The sequence below is a fragment of the Manis javanica genome, chromosome 15 (genome assembly GCF_040802235.1).
Source record: "Manis javanica isolate MJ-LG chromosome 15, MJ_LKY, whole genome shotgun sequence".
In the NCBI taxonomy this organism is placed as follows: Eukaryota; Metazoa; Chordata; class Mammalia; order Pholidota; family Manidae; genus Manis; species Manis javanica.
The window spans coordinates 13,485,782-13,507,567 of record NC_133170.1 but is presented as its reverse complement, the minus strand read 5'-3'; the positions used below and the strand labels follow the sequence as shown (position 1 = coordinate 13,507,567).

The following is a 21,786-nucleotide window of genomic DNA, read 5'->3' as shown; positions in this document are numbered from 1 at the left end:
CTGTTTCTGGACTTTGTTTATTACATACTGATATAGATCACTTTCTCCAAGTCTAAACGTTTTTGTTAAGAATGTCACTTTTGATGACCTCGCACTCTTGTATGAACTGGTTGGGAAAGTTCTACTACTAAAAATAGTACTAAAGAATTTTGGCTTACTCATGGGTGATATTCCTAATGCGGGACCATTTCATACTTTGTTATTGCATTGCTCTCAAACTAAAGATAAAGTAGATGGATGCAATATTCAGTATTTGTATGCTGAGAAAAGCACTTTGTTTAACATTTTGGCCACTGGGTGTCATCACAGATCTAGCTTTTAAAAAGACGGCATTTAAACCAGCTGATTGGAAAGTAAGAGAGTCTGATGAGATTTAACAACATGCTTTCATTGTTCGACTTTCATACATTGAACACTAATTTCCACTAGAGGAAATTCTTTGTAAAGTACAATTCCAAAATATTTTAGTCTTTTTTCACAACCAATCATACAGAAATAAAGTTTCTTCTAACAAAGTTTGGGGAAATGGGGCAGGAAGGCTAAGGCTGAATGAAGAGGGGGAATGAGTTGAACTATTGCTGTATTAAGGGCCCAGAGCCAAGTAAATAGACACATTCCTAAAGCCCCCAGCCCTGTCATCTGCCTACCTCGGACCATACAAATGACCTCTCTCTGGCTTCTTTTCATCATCAGGACCTCCACAAAGGAAGTGCCTTTATTTCCTCCATTTGATAGATTAAAAAATTGAGGCCCAGAAAGATTAATAACTGCCCAAGATCAGACCCAGGGCAGCAGAGCCAGAATTCAAGACTGAGGTCACTCCCCAGGGGAGCAGATTAGACCTTTGGTGAAGGCAGTGTTTTCAAAGTGCAGGGGTTCCTCAGCCACCTTCATCAAAATTGTGTATAATCATCCTTAAACATAATCGTTGTTCACATACACATTCCAGCCACATCCCAGACTCAGAACTCTGGCTCAAACCTCTGGGATAAGATGTAGGAATCTGCATATTAGTAAAATTCTAATTTTGTCAGTGAATTTTATGCACACTAGATTTTGAGAATCCTTTATTTAGAGGAGTGAAGTTGGGAAGGCCTCCTTCCCTGGAAAAGGAAGAGAACTGAGCCTCTGAAAGGATAGCAGGGATGGATTTGGGGTTCAGGACAACCCCATGACCCTCCGTAGCAGACACTTCATATGCGTTGGGGACCTCCTTCATTTTTACCAGCTTACGACTCAGATTATCACCAGGCCCCAGTGGCCCCTTCCCATCCCAACCCACCCTCCTCAGGACACACACCTGTGCATGTGTGGAGGTCTCCTCTGAATCAGGGGTCTTCAACCCTGACTGCACACTTGAGTCCTTGCAGGGAGCTTTCCCAGGCCAGTCAAGTAAGAAGCTCTGGGCATGTGGACCAGAGAACTGGGTAGTTTTAAACAGGTTTTTTTCCAGGTGATTCTCATGTGCATCTATCTAGGTTGCTAACTCCTGTTTTTGAGCAATAGTTTTCAAATGAAATGTTCAACAAATACAGGCGTACCCTGCTTCTTGAAGGTTCGTGTTAGGCCACTTTGCTGTTCAAAAGACCTGTTTTTGCCAACCAAAAGAAGCATGAAGAGGATTTTTGCTGTTAGGAAAAAGGCCCAAAGTGAAAATAAGAGTTTAACGTGTTTCGCTGTGAGCTATTACAGAGGCCGTGCGCACCCCGAGCAGCGGGAGGTGCCTCCTGGCTCCTTCCTGGGAACCACTGGCAGCCTCTCAGCACCAAGCTCCCCGAGCTTTGAAGTGTCTGTGAGCATCTGCGTTTTATCTCGATTTATTTTGTGCATCTGTCAACAAGATGTGTCCTAAGATAGCAGAAACCCCCAAGAGAGATTATTTTTAGTTCTGGGAAACGCTCAAAACTGTTTCCATATAAATTAATGGTAATTGTTTCTGCCCCTTGTGCTATTCTGACTTACAGAAGGTTTCACAGGAGAGCTCTTCTTTCAGATAGCAGGGAAACCCATACCTTAAAGGTGGTGCTCCTGCAAGTTCTGCAAAATACACTTGGAGAACCTGTCTTAATTAATAAGAAAGCAGGGCAGGGAAAAGAATGAAAGGGAATTTTTTTTTTTTAATGTTAGACTGGTCTCAGTCTAGGCACTAATGCCTTCTAGGCAATATTAAAGTATGACTGATTATCGGATCCAGACACCAGGTGGTTGTGAACCCACGTCAGAGACTTGAGCAGGCGGGCCTGCCAAGGGGCCAGCAAACTCAGCCACATTCTCTTTCTCCTCCTGCCAGGACAAGGGGACCAGAGGGTGGTGTTTTGTAAAATATTAGAGCTGACTGACCTTGTGGGCATTTCGGGTACATTTCCTGCAGAAGAGCTGCAGGTTGGGTACATCCCATACATGTGAGGGGGCCACTGCCTCCCAGTGGCAATCCCTGGGGCTCCTTTATGGAGCCCAGTCCTGATCCCACACAGATTCAGGCCCCTAGGGCTCTGTCATCGCACTTACCTTGTTTCGTTGTCACCCTCCACTTCTGATGTAAGACTGAAAAGGCAATACCTTCTGGCTTATCCATCAGCACCTTCAGGGTCTGGTACAGCACTTGGAGTCCCTCCTAAAGGATTCCCTATCCTTTTTCCATTGCCTGCAAAAACAGTGGGCTAGTTCTCCTAATGGAAACCCCCTTACGTCTGCTCAGCAGGAAGCCCGATGCACTGGCAGCAGGAGAGCAGAGGTGGGAGCCGGAGTAGACAGGAGCCCACGTGGCTGGGGACTGCGCCACACCTCCGCGCCCTGTTCCTTCCACGCTCTCCCTGCGCCCGCACTGCTCCTCCTTCCCGTGCCTTGGGCACAGGGACGTGGGGATTCGGGGCATGGGGAAGGGGCTGACCGGGATGAGCCCTCACGGGTCTTTGTGTCCATTCTCCTCATTTTATAGAAATAAATATTATGTTACTGGACAAGTTCTCTTTCTTTGAATTTCAACTTTTTCATTTTATAGCAGAGACCCAGGTGGAAGCCGAACTCCGAGGGCCCACATCTCTGAGGGAAGCCAGGAACTTCCTCACGCCAGCACATTGCTGTCTTCAACAGTACAGCCACCAAGCTGTTAGGTGGAAAGACGGCCATGAGCAGCTGGGGAAGGGGAAGATTGGGTTCAAGGGAAGACTGCCCAAACTCTGCCCAGGTAGGAGTCCCACGTGACGACAATGAGGGCTTTGCTGGGACCAACTGGTCCCAACCCGATCCCAACATGGGCTCAGTCGAACAAAACAAGGACTGCCCCAAACACGCCTCATTGGAGAAAACGTCATGCACACTGAGAGGGATGGCTGTACAGGTGGGCCCATCAATCAAGAAACACCACCTTGTCAATCAAAGAGGCACCTCCTAGCCGGAATGCAATATGTAGGCCTCCCACCTAGTGGATTGAAGAAGCCTTTGTCTATCTTGACTCTGGCCGGCTCCTCCCTTGGAGTGGATTCAAACAAAACTTACCCTCTGCTTTGCTGTTGTGTTTCTGCCTTTCAATTCCTTGTGGAGGCGGGGACAGGAATGGAGGAGAAGGAACTCAACCCCTAATAAGGTGTGGCCTGACCCGTGTGCTAGTGTCTGGTCCTTCCTGCAGCACTTGGCCCTTTGCCTTGATTGACATCCTAGAAAGAACAGGGCCCAGGCCTTCTATTTGCACTCTCAGAGGGCTCAAGACATTCCGCCTCAGGTTAGTGAATCTCATTGGGAAACTACGTCATCTCACTGGTTACAGAAGCTTTACAGCCTGTTATAAATCAGAAGCTAAACTCTCACAAAACAGGATACAGTTGACCTTTATTATTAAGCAAAAGAAGAATGAAATATTTATTGAATTGGTTAGAACTACTTTTTGGAGCAAAATTAGTATTAATGTCATTAGTTTGTATGTTTACCTGATGATTTTTAATACCAGTTCTGTCTGGAGTAAACTTCTCTAGATTGTTTTCCAACTCAGCTGTATATCACCCAGCAGGATTTAGCTGGTCACACTAATTTATTTTAATTAAAATTCTCTTTGGGTCAAGTACTCAGAAAAATGTCCTTTCTCCCTAAAATCTGGCTAGTTACCATAGGGTGTCCTCTTTCTCCCTGCCTGCCTGCATCTCCCTTCAGTTGTCATTTATGCAGATTCCAGTAGACTATGAAACTTTCACAAATGAAGAAAATTGAGAATATCCAAGACCTATATTTTCTCACCTCTATTAGAACAATTTGATATTGTAAATTAATATGAACCACTGAAATAAATAACAAATTTGAATTGAACATAATCATATTTTTTAAAATATACATATAGACATAGATTGGCTCAGATTTGTACTCTTATTATTGATTATAGTTTGAGATTTTCCTCTTCATCCTAGGGGTAATGATAACCTAGTAAGTCAAAGATGAAATATTAGTAAACCATAATAGGTATATACCAATAACCATGGTGATTTTAAGCTCATGATTATATCACAAATGAACAAAAAAATTCCCAAACTTATTTACCCAAATCTGTTTAGTTATGGATTGAGGTTATGCTCCTCACACTTCAGAAAGGTAATAATTGAAACTGTCCTTACATAAATGGGGCACACACAGTGTTTCCCTGTAGTTTCCTAATTGGCAGCTCAGGGGGAGGGGCTGCTAGGTGGATTGGTGATTCCTTATTTACTCATGTTTCATGCAGCTTTCATCCAAAATTTCCTACTTCCTCCTCTGCTAAGTCCTTAGAAAATTCCTTCTAGGTCTGTACCTGTGCATTTAGAGAAAGGATCAACAATTCTTTTATTAAACTAAAGTTAAAAATAAATAAAATCAAAGTGATCTTTATTTAGATGCTACATTATTCCTCTTTGACACCAATTTTCAATGACCTAACTTTAATTAATATTTGTAACTGTGTAAATGAGCTGCTTAAAGACAAAGAGTATTTCTATTTTATAATCTTACACATTATAAGGAGAAACTACAAAAAAAAATTGGGAAAGTTTAAAATTATGCACACACTGTATGCACCCCCACAGACCACTCCAACGGATTTACTTAGGTGATAGCTACAAGCTATTCTTATCATTGGTAGTTGATCTTTGCTTACATTTATGTTTGAATGAAGATTGATAAATTCATTCATTACACACAGGAAGGATTAAGAGGTGTTGAAAAGCAAGAATCAATCGTATTTTGTGACTGGTTTGATTTGGAAAATAGAAGAAAAAGCAAAGAGTTAAATATGACCCCAAGCATTCATGCCCACAGGACCAGGAAGCTGAATGGCAGGCAGATAGGAATGTGTTCATTCATTCTTTCAATCACCCATCCATTAATTTATTCTTCCATTCAACACAACTTTTTGAACAATTTGAGGGCAATACACTGCATCAGTCACTGAAGAAGCCTCCTACAAACTCTCTGTACGTACATAATGAAGTTGGGAAGGAAAGACTTGCATAATGGAACTAGTTAAGTAGTTAGAAGGAAATACATGGTTAGGTTGAAAAAGAGAATTGACTAATGTAGACATGAAGTAAGAGAATACAGAAATAGGATCAAAGTGGGTGATGGTATTGGAGCTGAGTTTTCTGGAAAACAGAATTCAACTGATCCGTGAACTCAATTCACAACCAACATTTATTAAGCATCCGTTATGAGTGCTGTCCTGGACTAGGTAAGGTGGAGGATACAGAAATGAACAGGACATGCTCTAACTGGCAAGAACCTACAAACTAGAAAGGAGACAAGGCCCAATGGTTAAGTGTGGAAAGGAAAATATAAGTGAAGGAATGCAACAATATGGATAGATCTAGAGGGTATTGTGCTCTGTGAATAAGCCAGGTGGAGAAAGACAAATACCAAATGATCTCACTTATTTGTGGGGTATAAAAGCAAAACAGAAGGAACAAAATAGCAGTAGGCTCATAGACATGGAGAAGGGACTAGTGGTTACCAAAGTGGAGGGGTTGGCAGGGGTGAGGGGGAAGGGGAGGGGGCGTGGGATAAAGGGGCACAATAATTTGCAATCACAATGCTGATGGGGATGGTAGTACAGCATGGAGAATATGGTCAAAGATTCTGTAACATCTTACTGCACTGATAGTGACCACACTAGATAATAATATCGGTAACTGTCGAACCACTGTTGTATATTTGTAACCAATGTAAGATTGTAATCAATGACACTTTAATAAAAAAATATTCAAAAAAAATATATATATATACAAGTGAAGGGTCACTGGAAGGCCAGTCAGGGAAAAATGAAAAGCACTTTAGGCTGGGGACATGGAGAATCAGAGCAGGCCTCCTGGACCTGGTGTTAAACCGGGTATGGGGTGAAATGCATTCAAGGCAGAAACAAGTAAGTGGAAGTGAGGAAGTGCATCCAATGGGAGCTTAGGAGAGTCGTTAGGATTAGCAGTTACTTAGTAACTACAGAGAGGAGGGGGCAGGGCAGAGAAGTGAAGGAGGAAAAAGAGTGAAAAACAGGTGATGGGGAATCAAAAGGGGAGTGGTGGGAGGCAGTTGGGATGAGGAAATGCATCTGTAAGTTGTTTTGTCAGCTCCAAGGAAGTGAAAAAGCAGAGTTCAGGGGGAGAGATCCGGAACTTTCTTGGAAAGAGGAAAACCCACATGCGCTTGGCTATTAGGGCAATTAGTCTGCAGCACCTCCCCAGACATTGCCATCATCGCACAGACGCTCTGCAAGTCTTCTAAACTGGCTCAACCGCCCCACCTCCCCTTTCTTGAACCTTCCCTCTGGGCCCCAAGGAACAGCACAGTAGTCAGTGGAGGGATTCTTCTCTCCAACCAGTTCCCTGGTGTCTAATAGACATTTCAAGCTGCATGACCATAGCAGAAGCCTTGATCCATAGCCCATCACCACCCACCACCAAAGTAATTCTCCTGCCAAGCCTTGGCATCTAAATAAATGGTACCCTCTGATAGTCAGTTGGTGAGTCAAAAATCTAGGCTTCATCTCTCCCTCCATATTAGTAGATTAGATGGCTCACTATCCATATTAAATCCTGAAACTGGCCATTTGTCACCATTTCCATGTTACACGTTTAGATGATTGATCTTCTTTAATTTCCTATCAAAACTGTGTTTCAATGATCCCACAAGTACCTCACAGATTTAAGATACTATAATGTCATCAGATAAAATCCGATTTTAGTTCTTTCAGTCTTAATGATATTTGCATGCTGTGAGACGATACAGCCTCCTAGGACTTGGTGCCGTAAACACTATACTGCAGGCATTGCCGCTCTGCACATCAATACCACGGAGACAGCTCCAACATGAAGATGAGGACCTAAAGACCACACCTGATTGCCTTTTTCATTCACTAACTTCTCTCACCTACACCACTGAAAAAGCCCTTTGTCCCTGCACCTCCATGTCTAGGACAGTCCTTCAGCTAGTGGTCAGGGTGATCTTGTAAGAGTATCTGTCCAAAAGTCTCACTCCCGTGTGGAAAAACCTGCAGCTAGCATGAAACCACACCTGACTGCCTTTCTCATTCTCTCACCTCACCTATTAGGGCAGGGAGATATCATAGTAAATAGTAAAATGTTAATTTTGAAGGAAAAAATCTGAATTGCATGAAGTCAACAAGTATACATTTTATTCATAACAAATAGGTACATACAGAAGATATATGAAGATCTAATACTGAATTGTGATAAACTTGATAAGAATTTCCAACAGATTTTTTTACTAAAAATAAGATTCACAATATATGGAGGTACAGAATCAAACTGTCTGGTTGAATTAACTCACTAAACCCTTTTCCTTGAGTTCTGATATCATATATCAGAGTCATATATGATACACAATTTTGATTTCTCACTAAGCCTTGGGTTAGATATTATGGCACAGACATAAACAATGTGTTATAGATGTTCATAACTTAGGTAATAATTCTAAAATAAGTTCACTAAAATTTCATTACACTATCCTCTAGGCTAAACCTACAGAATAATATTCATTACAGGAGAGAGAAAATTATAGAGATTGGATTAATGCTAGAAATGCTACTGGGAGAAAGAATACATATTTAAAATACAGTAAAAAAATCATAAACACTTCAAGGAAAAGTATACTTTTCAAAACTGGAAAATAAGAAAATTTGTAATTTAACTGATTCTATTAAAAATAAAGAAAATACTGGAGTGCCATGCCAGTGTTAATTTAATATGAAAAAGTATTTCTTCATTTTTCATTTTCACTAATATACTGTGATGATTTGATATAATCTACCTATTAGGCGTTTCCACATTAGTAAGATTATGCTTGTCATTGTTATGACACTGGAGAACATTTCTACACAGACACCAGGGAATGTTGAAATAAAAATGTTTGTCTAGAGGTCATGATAGTCCAAAAAGGCAGAAAATAGATTCTTTTCAGACATGTTATTTTAGATAATCCTCACGTGTTTTGTTGTATATTAGTAGTTTGTAGACCATCCACAGGAAGGCTTTCTCTGAATAGAAGTAATCTCCTTGCCTTATGAATATCTTGAAAGCAGATATGTAATTTAGCCATTCAAAAATTGTACACTTCCTTTGATTAATAATTCTCTGCTATCACCAAGCATGATAATAGTTTTCACACATGACACTTTTGGTACATTCATAAAGTGTCCATTTTTCACTGAAGGAAGTATCTGTTTTCAATACTGGTGAAAAATATTTATGTATTCCCCAAGCCCTGCACTGCATAAAATGGAAATTGGTTTCATTTCCCATTTATATAGAGGAATCTTCAAAGTGTCTTGCCAGTTCACTGTGTTTCATTTTCTCACTGAATAGTTCATCAAAAACTCTCTTCTGCTTTGAAGTAAAGTAGTTTATCCAGTCACCCACTGCTCCTGTAAAAGTTCAAAACGTATCAGACAAGAACCCATTTAAATGTACAGTATTCACAAAAGAAATCTGATTCTTAATAAAATGTGAACAATTTTATCTCTTGCTGATAAATGATGGGGGATCATTGTGTTCTATTTGTTTATCTGCTGTTTCTAACTTCCTCAGTAATGGTTACATATTAATTTGTGCAGCTCAAAAAGTTATTCCTTAAAAAGAAAGCAAATGAAAAATATTTAAACATCCTAGGTATTATAAGTACGATGTGAGCAAGAAACTTAATCCAAGCATAAAGCAGATGAAGTGGACATGATGATGCTTCATTTATTTATTTCCCTGTCTGTGCACTTCCACAGCAGTGGCTGTGCTGATAACACGCCACAGGGTAGCAACTGGTCCCATTTTAAGGAAATGTATTGTACCATATTGGTAATAGAGATCTGAAAATATAATCACCAAGTTACTTGCATGCAGTCCTCACCTTCAATATAAGGAGTTTGGAGATCAAAATAAGACATTATACTTCATACAGTCCATCAGCCTTTCCTGATCTTACAGGCCACCTTGTCAGTCTTGGCCATGTGTCAACCCCTCATCCATTCCACACACTCTGCCACACCCAACCCTGGAATTTGTCCACCATGGTCTTTGCCACTTCTGGCCCCAGTCTTCATCCCTGGGGTCTTAGTGCACAAGAGCCAGTGATGCATTATTTTATCCCTCCATTATAGACTGTCTCATATTGTTTTCTATTATCTTTTCCTCCCAGTTAGCTTACAACTCCTCCAAGTCAGGGACTATGATGTTTTGTCCCTGTATAATCTCACCATACCCAATCTAGTGATGACTTTAGAGTGGGTATGCAAGAAAACCTGTGGTTTGATGGAATGTCAGACAATGTCACCTACAGAAAAGAAATATATTGCAACCTAAGAAATGTTTTATGTTGTTGATTTATAGTCCAAAAGATGAATTGAAGAAGAAGTAACGTCAAACTCTTTTGTTTGCAAGGGGAAGGAAAGGAAATAGTACCAGAAGGAAGATCCCAGAGTCAAGAAATGACATCGCTTCTAACTGGGGCACAAGGTCAACTTCCTGAGGTCAAAGTGCCTGACCCATGATTAATGTTATCAGTGTTACTTATCAGTCTTCTTTAGTCTTTCCTGGTTCCCCCTCCCAGCTTCCGGTATCAGTTCACCTGAACCTTTACTGTCTCCTTTCATTTGACCTGCTTTTGTTTGCTTGGTTTCTGATTTATTCTTTCACATTTTCTTTTACTTTTTTAAGAAAAATTCTTTTAAAAAATAATATAGTAATTACATATGCACATAAGCAAAAGAAGAAAAAAAATCAAGAAACTATACCCAGCAGACACGGCTAACAAATTGGCTGGCATGCTCCGTCTAGAAAATACCATCCAGTTCCATGGTGGTTCTAAGCCTTTCTTCTTGCTAACTTGCTGGAATGCATTTCTTCCCTGTCATTTTCCCGGCACAATCTTGCTCGTGTTTACAGTCCCATATCCAATGTGACCTCCTCACCTACTTTCCTAGGAGAAAATTCTCTCTCCCTTATTCTTGTTATTCATTCATGTTTGCTCATACTACAGTATAGCTGTTATCAGTTAGTATTATGGTCTAGATTATGGTCTTTTGAAGGGCTGGACTGTATTTTATTCAATTGTTGAATCTTGGTTCTTAGAAAATAGTTTATTAATAAATATTTGCTGAAATAAATTCTCTCCTCCCTCCCAGCCCTGGTTTTGTGACCACAAGGAAGTAAAAGATGAACCAACAAGACAAAATAATTTGCAAAGTTAAGCCAATATCTGATCTATTCAGGTTGGCAAATGTTTGTTTTAGGAGGAATCATATTCAGTGGAGCCAAAAAATGGAAATAAGTGTTTTTCAGCAAGAAACCTGAGTACATAAATGCCAAAAATTTTGTCTTTGTAAGTTTTGATAAATTTGAAAATATTTTCCCCCCTGATCTGGATTAAAATCCCCATGGATTTCAGAACAATTCTGTATCCAGATGCTCCCAACCTGCTTCTAAGTTAAACATTAAGAATTAGTGGAAAATACTTATTTCCTTCATGTTTCCATGCAGAGGAACATCTTTAGATAACAGTCCCAGATTCTCTTTCCACCTCTTACTTCTGCAGAGAATTATTTGATTGGTGGGTTTGGGAAAACGCACTGTCCACATTCATTAGCTCTTTCTCTTTCCTGAAGAAAACACGTATTATGTACCACTCTCCACCATGTTCTAAGTGGCTGCCTCAGTTGTGGGGACCGAAGTACATTTGATTGGATGTGACTGAGTGAGAATGTTTGTAAAATTCAGTGTAAGTTATTAGCAAATGCCCTAGGCTGCAGACCTGAGACACATTCTTCAAAAAGCTTTATTATTTCCATCTGCTTGACACCTGTGTCTTTCTCTCAACTGGTTCCTAACCGGACATGAAAATCTTCATGTCTTAAAAGAATTTGGTCCAAGAATTTCATTTAACAAATATTTACAGAGGGATGAAAGTGCAATCCATTGTGCAAGGTATGGGGTGCACAAATTGTGAAATGAGAGGTTAATAATGATAAAATGAAATTGCTTCCAAATATAAGCTCTAGGCAAAGCACCACATCTCTTTCTGACTTACCTTTCCTAAATACCAGGTTCCTATTACATGTGAGGGCACAGATGGTATGATTTGAATCACTGTTTTCTTTGGCTGCATTATTTTTCATTTCACTGAATGATGTTTTCCAAGCAATCTTATCAATTTCATCATCACTCATATTTATATTGAGGAAAGTAGTAATTTTCTTTATGCTTTTAGAAAGGTCCTGAGCAATAAGCAAAGAAATATTTTTAGAAAACATAACTCATCAAAACATGAAATTCATTCCCTAAAACCTAAAAACAGAATTCATGGATTGATTTCCTGTTTTAATCAATTTGACTTAAATTTTGATTATTGAAATGTTAGGAAGGACTTACTTTCTTCATTTTTTCATAGAACATAGTTAGAATATTTTTATCATGTTTGTGCTCTTCCCAGCTTAAAACGTGATCAAACCAGGATCCATACACAACTGTAAGAAAGGTGAATTTTGTGTTAATATTAAACATTAAGGCTCTACTTCCCTGTGTTTTCCCCATGTTGGTGAAGTCGTCAGAGTAAGGTACACACATACTAGACTCAGGAGAGAGAGAGTTTTCCTTAGAAAAGCTCCATTTTCACAATTGTTTCAACAAAATACAATATTGAGAAAATGAAGCTGAATGGTGTTGGGAAGGAAAAATTTTCCTCTGTGCTTCAAGGTTCTCCCAGCTGGTCTAAGAATCAACTTGGATATATATATATATGTCATCATGAACTAAGAAGGGAATTAGGGGTCCGGGAGCTCAAAGAGAAAGGCAATTCAAAGGACTATGAAAAAGAGTAAATGTTTGGCAGACAAATGTTTGCTGGGCCACACAGAAGGAACAGGACCTTGGAGAGGAGCTTAATAAAACAGACCTTACTAAATGCCTGCTAGTAGATTTATCTAGGATGATAGCTCTCTTCCTAGAGCAGGTCTTCTATCTGAATTCTTTTACGCAGGTAGAGGCAGAGATCCAAGGTTCTTTCTGACTCTGTTAGGTCTTGACTGTTTTCAGCTCAATATACTCTGCAAGTCGAAGTGGTACATCTGGGGGCAGCCTGCCCTTGGACCCTACAATGGCACTATCTTTTAATAAGATTGTGGTGTCTTTTCCTTATTTCTAGTAAATATTTTTTATCATCAGAAGTGACAGCGGAAACACAGAAATACACATTTGCCCAATACTTGTGTTCTGATAATCACTTTGGATCTTGGGAGAAACTGAGAATATATCACTTTCTTCCTGTAAGGTGACATGCTTTTCATAATTGTAAATTCATATATAAAATATTTATAAACATCCTCCAAAAAAAATCTATTCACTTATCTTAGTTCAAGGCTGAAAAATACAGTCTTAGGGAGTTTTTAATAGTTATTACCTCTTCATCGTTTTGCTAATTGGACAGATTTTTTTTAAATCTCCAGGGCTTAAAAGTAAAATATTATCATGCAAAATAACCCTTACAGCAGTGATACTTAAAGACAAAAAGTAAGCCACCACAGAAAATTGACTAGTTTAACAACCTAAAGCACGAAACAGAGAAATTTAAAACAGTAGAGAGACATCTTTCTAAGCATCCTTTATCATCCTAAAACTTAATACTAGCTAATGCCCCAATCATAAGAGCTACTCTACTTGCAATTTCATGAAGATCTGCTAGCTATTAATTCATTTAGTAAACATTTATTAAGCCATTAGTGTCTACCAGACATTGTGCTAAATACATTTTGAACATTAAAGCTTAGAATAAATTGAAGTATTATCAACTCCAAATGAATGGCAATTTTTCATGGCTTCACCTCCCGAGGAAGCAAAGGGAAAGAAAATAGCCATAATGTATTAAAACAAGAATTTCTGGACTACATGATATCATTACAGAGTCAGCCCAATATTTTACCCCATGGGCCCGGAGGCTATATAATTAGAACTGGTGCTTAGAAATGCTGCCCTTATACAGGCTTCAGTTATCAGTTATCTCATTGTTATTTCAATGAGTTACATAATGATTTATCTTAGAATTACCCAAATTACCAAATCTATGATGAGGGATTTATCTTCAAAGAATGGCCAACCATTTTCCCAGGCACACGGATGTGGTAGGATGACCGATTTTCCCTCACACAAATTTAGGAAGTTAACTCATCTCTAGTACCCCAGACTATGCTCACAGTCTCAACTCACCTTGCCACCTCCCCTCAGCAGCCACAGCCCAGCCCCTGTGGATGATGTCAGTGCTGTCAGGGATGCTGAACTCTGTGGCCTGGAGGCAGGGCATGGATGGAGACCCAGTGTCATACCTGGTGGTTAGTTGTAGTTGACCTTGCCCATTACGGTTTTTCAGTAGAAAATGTATTCCAACGTACCTCAAATAGACTTAAGAATAAACTTTTGGATCATAGCCTGATCATAGTTTGAGAGCCAGCTGTTCTATTATTGACCACTTAATTTACACTCTACTTGTTCCAAAAGGATTTAAGCCAGCCAAAAAAAATCTAAAGACATCAGAAAAACCGTAAAGACTGCCTTTGCCTTCCTTACTGATATAGAAAATTACAGTTTCGGTTAATTTTTTTAATCAGATTACGTGTCCAAGTTACTAGTATACCTATGGCTTTAAAGAAATTATAGCTTCCAGAACTGAGCTGAAACCTTCCTTTGATGCAAAATGATGTTCTCCACATCCTTCACATAATACAGAATTATTCCACCACCTCCTGTCCCTTTTTCAGCCTGATCCCTTTTCAGTCTTAGGATCTGCAGACTATGTCAGCTTATCTCACTGCTTCCTGCCAACTTTCAGAACCCTTCCTATAGAATCCAGGCCCCTTTAAGACTCACATCCTTTGAATAAGCCACTCTTCCATCCTTGTCTCAGTCGGAAATCAACCTTTTGATCTCTCCCCTATAGCCACTGAAGACTGGTTTTAGATCACAATCTTCTGCCATCTCAGGTCCTGTCCACCAACTGGAGTGATTTAATGGACAGTGTTAAAATTAATGAAGGGGAATCTCATTGTCCCTCAGTTGCAAACGCATGGGACAGAGAGAGACCTTGCAAGGTGACAGGGCTTTAGAGACCTACAGCTTTACTACCCAGTGGAAGACAGAAGATTTCCTCCGCCCCTGGCAACAGCCCAGCCAATGAGACACTGCCACAAGCCAGCCAATGAGAAGCTACTATACTTCAAACTCCCAGTTTACTAAAAATCCATTATAGTGGATTTTTATTTTTCTGCCCTCATAACAGTCCCTCCTAAGACCCCACTTTTCTCTATAAAAGAGCAGTTCTCTTCTTCTCCCAACTTGCCTGTGTCTTTGAGGTAGCTTGCATGTCCCAAATTGTAATTCTCCACTATTCCTGAAGAAACCCATTTTTGATGGTACAATAATTGACAGCTTTATTTTTAAGGTTAGCTTTACCTTCTACAAAACCCTGCTGGGACCATTTCTGTCCTGTCTTCACTTTCTTCCCCTTATTCAGCCCCTCGGGTTTTTTTGTTTGTTTGTTTGGTTGGTTTTTTTGCCAATACTTCAATTCCTGCCCCCTTACTGTTTTTTCCAACCACCTGGAAAACACCCATTATTGAATCAAAACCCTTCAACTTCTTTTCTTATTGTCCATTGCTGCTGAGTTCTGTGGAAGAAATTTACACAACCCTGTATTTATACCACTGCAAATTCATTTTCCAGTCTTAAGGGCCCCAAGGCTGACTGGAAAACCTAATTGTCCTGCACTGATACATTTTCCTAGACTTCAAATCAGCTACTTCAAACCTCCCACACTTTCTGCAAACCCTCAGCCCTGCTCCCATATCCAGTTTTAATAAGCATATTAATTTCTAGTTTCTAGAAAGCACTCTCATTGTAGATAATTGTGCAGAAAACAAAACTCGCTTTGGTGAAGTGGCCTAGGAAATGGAGTTCTGTAAACTTTGAGAGGAGCTATAGGAAAAAAAGAGTAAAATGCTAAGATATTATTTCATTGAGATATTAATCTGTCAAGACATTTCCACAACACAATTTATAGTTGTTATTTCATTTGAAAACCTAAAATGTATTTTTAAACTATCTGAAAGATAAATTGGATGATTAGATAAATGTGTAGCTGTTTATTATATTGTCTTGTCAAATAATGTGTATTTATGTCTATGGTTTGGAGATGGATACAGGATATCATGATGCCTCAGTTGTACAATAATCTTTCTAGATAAATATCTACTTGTAACAGTTCCAACCTAATGTGAAACTATTTAGAAGTCTTTGTGTGTGTCTTTATAAGACCATGTCTAATAGAAAAAGTACATAAATTTCTATAGCAAATTTTACCTATTACTTAATTTGAAGTTCTAAATAATTCTACAAAATAGATAGTTTAATCAGTCCTATTTCATATTAGGGGCCTGGACCTCAGATGGTTAAGCTACTTGCCCAAAGCCACACAGGAGTAAATTGTAAAGTCAGGACTTGGAATCATTTCCTCTGTCCTGTTCTTTCTACTGTATCATATTGTCATTTGCAAGAGAAATAATCTTCCTCTCAAAAAAACCACTGAAGACCACCCCTAAACACAGTCACATACATATCACATGCACACAGGAAACCAAACCACCATGGCCTATAAAGGGTAAAAACTGAAGCTATTGCTCCCACCCAAGTAAATAAAAAAAGCTTTAGTCATTAGATGACTAGTCCTGGTGTAGACGAGCATCCCCAGGCTGGATTACCTGGTTGCAGGTAATCAAATCAAATCCTTTCACTATTACAGATCTATTAACTCACTGACGAAGGTGGACAAAATCATCTGGAATTCTTTTTCCAACCACACCAGGCCCTTCCCAGACGTTCTGCTGCAACTCCCGACAGTGTGGTGGGTCGCAAAGGCAGAGACTCCAGGACAGCTAGTTTGCATTCCTGCGGATGGCCTGGATGCCTTTTCGCAACTCACTCACAAATAGCCTCTCGAAGCGGAGCAGTAAGAGGCCTGCTGCACCCAGCCGTGGTGCCCTCACCCCCAGAGGATCTCTGCCTTCTGGACACTGTGCAGAGTAACAGAAACGGAGCCGAATCAGAGCTCATGCCAGTGCGAGAGAGGGGCGGCAAACCACAGCGCTAATAACTGGAGATGAACGCAGTGTTTCTTTTCTTGAGGAAAAGCAGGCTCAAGATCTTCTTTTAAAAAAATAATTTGTACGTTTAAACTCTGCTTATTCCAAAAATGGAATTGAGGCAGAGTGAGGCATGCTGACCATCTTCAAATATTTAGAAGGCTCTCATGTGGAAGAGGGATTAATGATCAGGGGGACAGTTTTTTGCTGGGTGTGTTATGGCACAATGTGGTAAGAGCAAAGATTTGGGAGCTGACACCTGAGTGTAAATCTCAACTCTGCTCCTTATTAGTTACACATCTGTGCACAAGTTATTTGGCCTCTCAAGGTCTGCACTTTGCTCACCTGCAAAGTGAGGATAGTAACATCCACCTCGCGTGTTCTCACGAGAAGAAAATGAGATCGTGTTAGCAGAGCATTTAACTAAGTGTCTGTGTCACACGGTAAGGTTTTTTTTTTTCTAACATGTCAGCAGTACCAGGAGGGGAAGTGCTGCTTTGGGGCAGGAGTTGGGGGTGGGAACCTGTTGCTACAGTTTGACAGTTCAAGTTTAGCCTCTGCAATTCTTGGAGATGTTGTAAAAGTGATTTAAACAGGTCGGTGTTTCAACCACACGACCTTTAATGGACCTGTCATTCCTCAAACTTTATGATTCTGCTAAATGTGTGCCATTACCTAAGGAGGAGAACAGAAAGAGGAGTTGAAATAATGTGAGCACAGCATATCCTCCCACAGTGAAAACAGCAAAACAAAATATTAAATCCTGTTGCTGGTTAAATCCTGAGCTCCCACTGTCCTCACACTAAGGTTACACTTGCTGCAGCCTCTTTTAAATTAACAAGTGAAAACAGCTATTTGCACGTAAAATAGTGAACCAGCAACTAAGATGTACTCTAGTGAGAGATGGGATTCTCTGGGAATAATATCCCATTACTAAATCATGTCTCTTCTAAATTCTGTATTGTCTTGGAATAGTCTTTTTGTTTCATGGAAGGCTTGGGAATTCAGAATTTTTTAAAAGTGTTCCAGACATCACTGAGTCAGGAAAAATGGAATAAATGCAAAGATCATGCATGGTAGCAGGACCAATGTGTACTGCACACCTTCATCTAACCACATGTCATGGTGTTTTCAGGATAAATTACTTTGTTATTTTTTTATTAAACCAAGCATCAAGATGCCTAATTCTTTCACACTTGGTGTATTTGGGGAATTTTGTTTTTTTTGTGGGCACACTGTTTGCACCGTTTCATTTTCCCTGCAGGTATATATATAAGGCACCTTGCGTGTGGCCAGCAGGCTTTAGCTGCACCTCCCCACACTGCGCCTGCCCATCTGTACTGCCCCCACCCTGGTTGGAAAGCCTGGGAAGAAGCAAACTGAGAGAGAACGGCTTAGAAGCACAGAGCCATCTATGCAAAGGTATTTCTGAAAGTTAAGAGTCATGTGAAACTTTTGGAAAATGCTTTCATTTTGAGCAGAAAGGTACTTGTATATTCTGAATAACAATCATTGACATATTTACCGTCTCCTCTCAGGAACAGCTCTAAAAACGCAGGCCAGGTTTCTACGCCAGGGAGATTGGGGTTGTCTCTGTAGTAGTGGAACAGAGAAACGGCTGTATCTTTTGGATTCCTAATGATGTAGATCATCTGCTTCAAAGAGAATAAATTTAGTTTGGCTGGAAAGAGCCCCAGGACCAAACATTTCCTAAATGAAAGCAGCAGCCAAACTTACCTGGGCAAGCCACGGGTTTGGGGCAGCTGAGCTGGTTATTAACACCGACACAGGCCAGCGTTTCTCAAAACTTGATGTGCATGGGAATCATCAGGGGATCTCATTCAAAGGAAGAGCATCCGATGTTTCTAACAAGCTCCCAGATGATTGTTGAAGCTACCAGCCCACCGACCACACTTTTTCAATCCATGGCTAAATTTGATCCCACCTTTTTTAGGATCAGGCATGAGAAACCCCTGCTCACTTCTAGGGCAAGATCACCTTTTTAATACCCATTTATTATAAAACATGATATACATACAGTAAGATTTCTTAAAATTGTCTATTCTTATTTATTACGAGGAATGATGTTCTGGAATTTCCTGTTTCTACAATTTTATCACCCAAAGAGTAGGGGATCTGAGATACCCTTTCAATTTATATGAACACTGCAACTGCAATTTAGTTCGATTCAGTATTTATTTAGTACCTACTATATGCCAGGCAACATTCCAGATTCAAGGAAAATAATGATGGGCAAGAGAGCAACGGTTCCAGCCCTCTCAAAGCTTACAGTCAGGTGAGAGAAGTGGGTCATTAAAGACGGTCTTGACAATGCCGTGTTATGAGGGTTTAGTAGGGAGGTATACAGTGCCCTAGGGGTATGTAAGAACCTCAGGACATCAGGGCAGGAAGCTGGATATTCATAGGACTGTTTTCAATCAAAGTCAACATTGCATGAGTACCAGATGTTTAACTCACTTTTTTAAATTGACAATCAGGCTGACACGTTTTACCCAGGCAAGAAAGGTTTCACTGAGTCATTTTCATACATAAATATCTTTCTATATGGTGTTCATATTCCAGGAGCTGTGTGTGACCCACATGAGCAACCCTGCTTCTCTTTACTGGAGACATGTGCAAAGGCCACTCGGCACAGGAACAAAGGGCCCCCTCAGCTCCCCCGTTATCCTCTCTCCATCCCAAGAGAGCCTTGTGGAGTAACCCAGCACCTCAGGCTTTCTCTACCTGCTCCCAGCTTCCTGAGCAGATTCACAGACCCCCAAGCCTCAGAGAGCACAGTTTAAAAATCACTTCCTTAACAAAAAAGGATACAATGATAGAATGTTCAACCTTAGCCATCCAGTTAGAGAACTGTTTTTGGTAGAAAGAAGAGTATTCTAGGGCCCTCGGAGACCCTCAGAATTATAGGTCAGTATTATCGAGTGGGGAAGTCATCAGAAACCATTAATACACACTTTACCAAAAGAGGTCACAAGAATGGAATGTGTAACTATGTATGGTGACAAATGCTAAGTAGGCTTATTGTGGTGATCATTTTACAATATGTACAACTATCCAATCATTACGGTGTACATCTGTAACTAACATAATGTTATTATGTCAATTATGCTATTTAAAAACACAATAAAAGGATGCATTTTAAGAAGTTGTAACACATATTTGGGAGAGATTGAGGGATGTGGAGAGAGGGCAAAATGGTACTCTGGAAAAAACATAAACCATTAACTAAATATTATGAAATGAGCTGAAAACATGGATTTCACATAAGAGAATTTGGAAACATAGAAAAGAAGAGACAAAGATTGGGAAGAAAAGTATAGGCAGCCAAGTAGGGTTGAAAGCTGGCAGGAGAGATTGATAGGCCCCTCTGGCACAGTAAGGCTTGTCCAGTCCCTTAGCTCGCAGGGCCAGGCCATCAACAGCAGAAGATGTCGTTACCCTGGGAGACCAGGGACAACCAGGGAATCTCAGTTCCCATTAGGAGTCACAAGGAAAGGATTGTACCTCAAGGCGGTACCCTTAGTGTGGTGGTTACAGGAAGCACCTTAACCTCTCTCAGCTTTAGTTTCTTTATAAAAGGAAAAGTAGGTATTCTTATTGTTACAATATAGTTATAAAACACAGCTTAATCTCTGGAAGTCATCTATTTTCATTGGTACTGCCCTGAGTAAGGGTTATTGTTTGCTAGACTCCTTTCTCCCCAAATCTGTCTCTGTCTTAGAGACAAGTCTGTTTGCAATGAAAATACTTGGTTGAGTGAAGGTGTGATCAAGTTAGCACACCTTCACCTGTTCTGATAGATTTGCTGGGGACACAGGCAAAACTCTATGACCTTTGCCTCTGGTTTACTTTTACTTGAGCAGAAGAGTAGACGGTGTGTGTGGAGATGTAATGGTCATAGAGTTACAGTCATAGAAAGTTCTGCTTCCATCTTTGCACATTTGACTGGTAGGTTATTTTTGTTTTTATTTTTAGAATATGACTGACATTGTTTAAAGCAGCATCATTACTGGGAATTTGTTACAAGAGACACATGTATCTTGCCTTTGTTTTTCAAGTATTATTCCTTTTTTTCAGATCAAAACAGAATCTTAAAATGCTCCTTATACAGACATCAGCAAAGAAAATAAAATCCAGCCCTAATGCCATACCATAGAAAACCACTTGGCATTTCGATAAATTTACATCTAGTCCTTTTTTTGAATGGGTGTAAATGTTTGTTTAATTGAATTGCAATTATTTAGTACATATGGATTCAAGACATGCTTTGTACTTCTTAACCTTATTCCATAAGCACTCCTCCATGAAAACAAATTTGAGTAAGAATCATATGAAAATAGAAAATATTCTTTTCAATTCCAATTAACTTTCAATGTAATAATGTGTGTGCTTTAAAAATAACTTCGAGTACCTGTTCTTTAGTGTTTCACATACATTTATGTTTTTCCTCTTTTCCTATAGAATCCTTTGCAAAAATAATAGATAAAATAATTAAAATAAAATCAGGGCAATTTTTCTTTCCCTAGGCATCAATGGCATCAATGTTTAAAAGTAAAAAGACTAAAACCAGCTTCAGGATAGAATAAGACGTGTCCAGTGTATTATAATTGACATGCCAATGTAATATATTTCTTTCATTACTAAAAGACTATTAAAATAACTCTTATGAGCTGGATACTGTAGTGAGTCCTATATGTGCATTTTCTTATTTAATTTTCGCTACACTGTATGAGATGGATACTCTTATTTTTGTATCCAATAAGGAAACAAAGGCTCAGAGAGCATCAGCAATTTCCCAAGGTCACACAGCTTGAAAGGGGCAGATCAAGTATCCAAGGCCAGGTTTGTGATGCTCCCGTCCCCTGCCCTTAACCGACGAACTTACCTTGCATTGTTTTTGTTTGATATTCACTGGTAGCATGTTGTAGCTCAAATGGGTTGGAATAACTTCTCTTACGATACTCATTTAGCTCTTCAAATTTGGAAATGTCTCCCAATTCAATAGGAGAAGTTAGAGTAATTCCAGCATTGGAAATGTTCTTGATGACCTCTGCAATCCAGTGAGTGCCTTCACACAAAAATACAATGAAGCCCACGTTTTAATCACATGACGATTTTGAAGAAATGAATAC

The 21,786-nt window shown here is 39.7% G+C and overlaps 1 protein-coding gene across 2 annotated transcripts; it reads right to left on the bottom strand.

Moving 5' to 3' along the window:
• Positions 1-7,623: 7,623 nt before the first annotated feature.
• LOC108398363 (sulfotransferase 6B1-like) lies at positions 7,624-21,719 on the bottom strand. 2 transcript variants are annotated; one of them, XM_073223485.1, is made up of 4 exons: positions 18,159-21,719; positions 11,880-11,974; positions 11,539-11,725; positions 7,624-8,887 (listed from the first exon to the last, which is right to left on the bottom strand). In XM_073223485.1, exons 1-4 carry the CDS (start codon positions 18,283-18,285, stop codon positions 8,766-8,768), a joined length of 531 nt encoding a protein of 176 aa, XP_073079586.1. In that variant the 5' UTR covers positions 18,286-21,719; the 3' UTR covers positions 7,624-8,765. The 2 variants fall into 2 exon arrangements, with proteins under 2 accessions (XP_073079586.1, XP_036876204.2); XM_037020309.2 differs by lacking the exon at positions 18,159-21,719 and adding an exon at positions 16,308-18,141.
• Between the last annotated feature and the right edge of the window lie 67 nt (positions 21,720-21,786).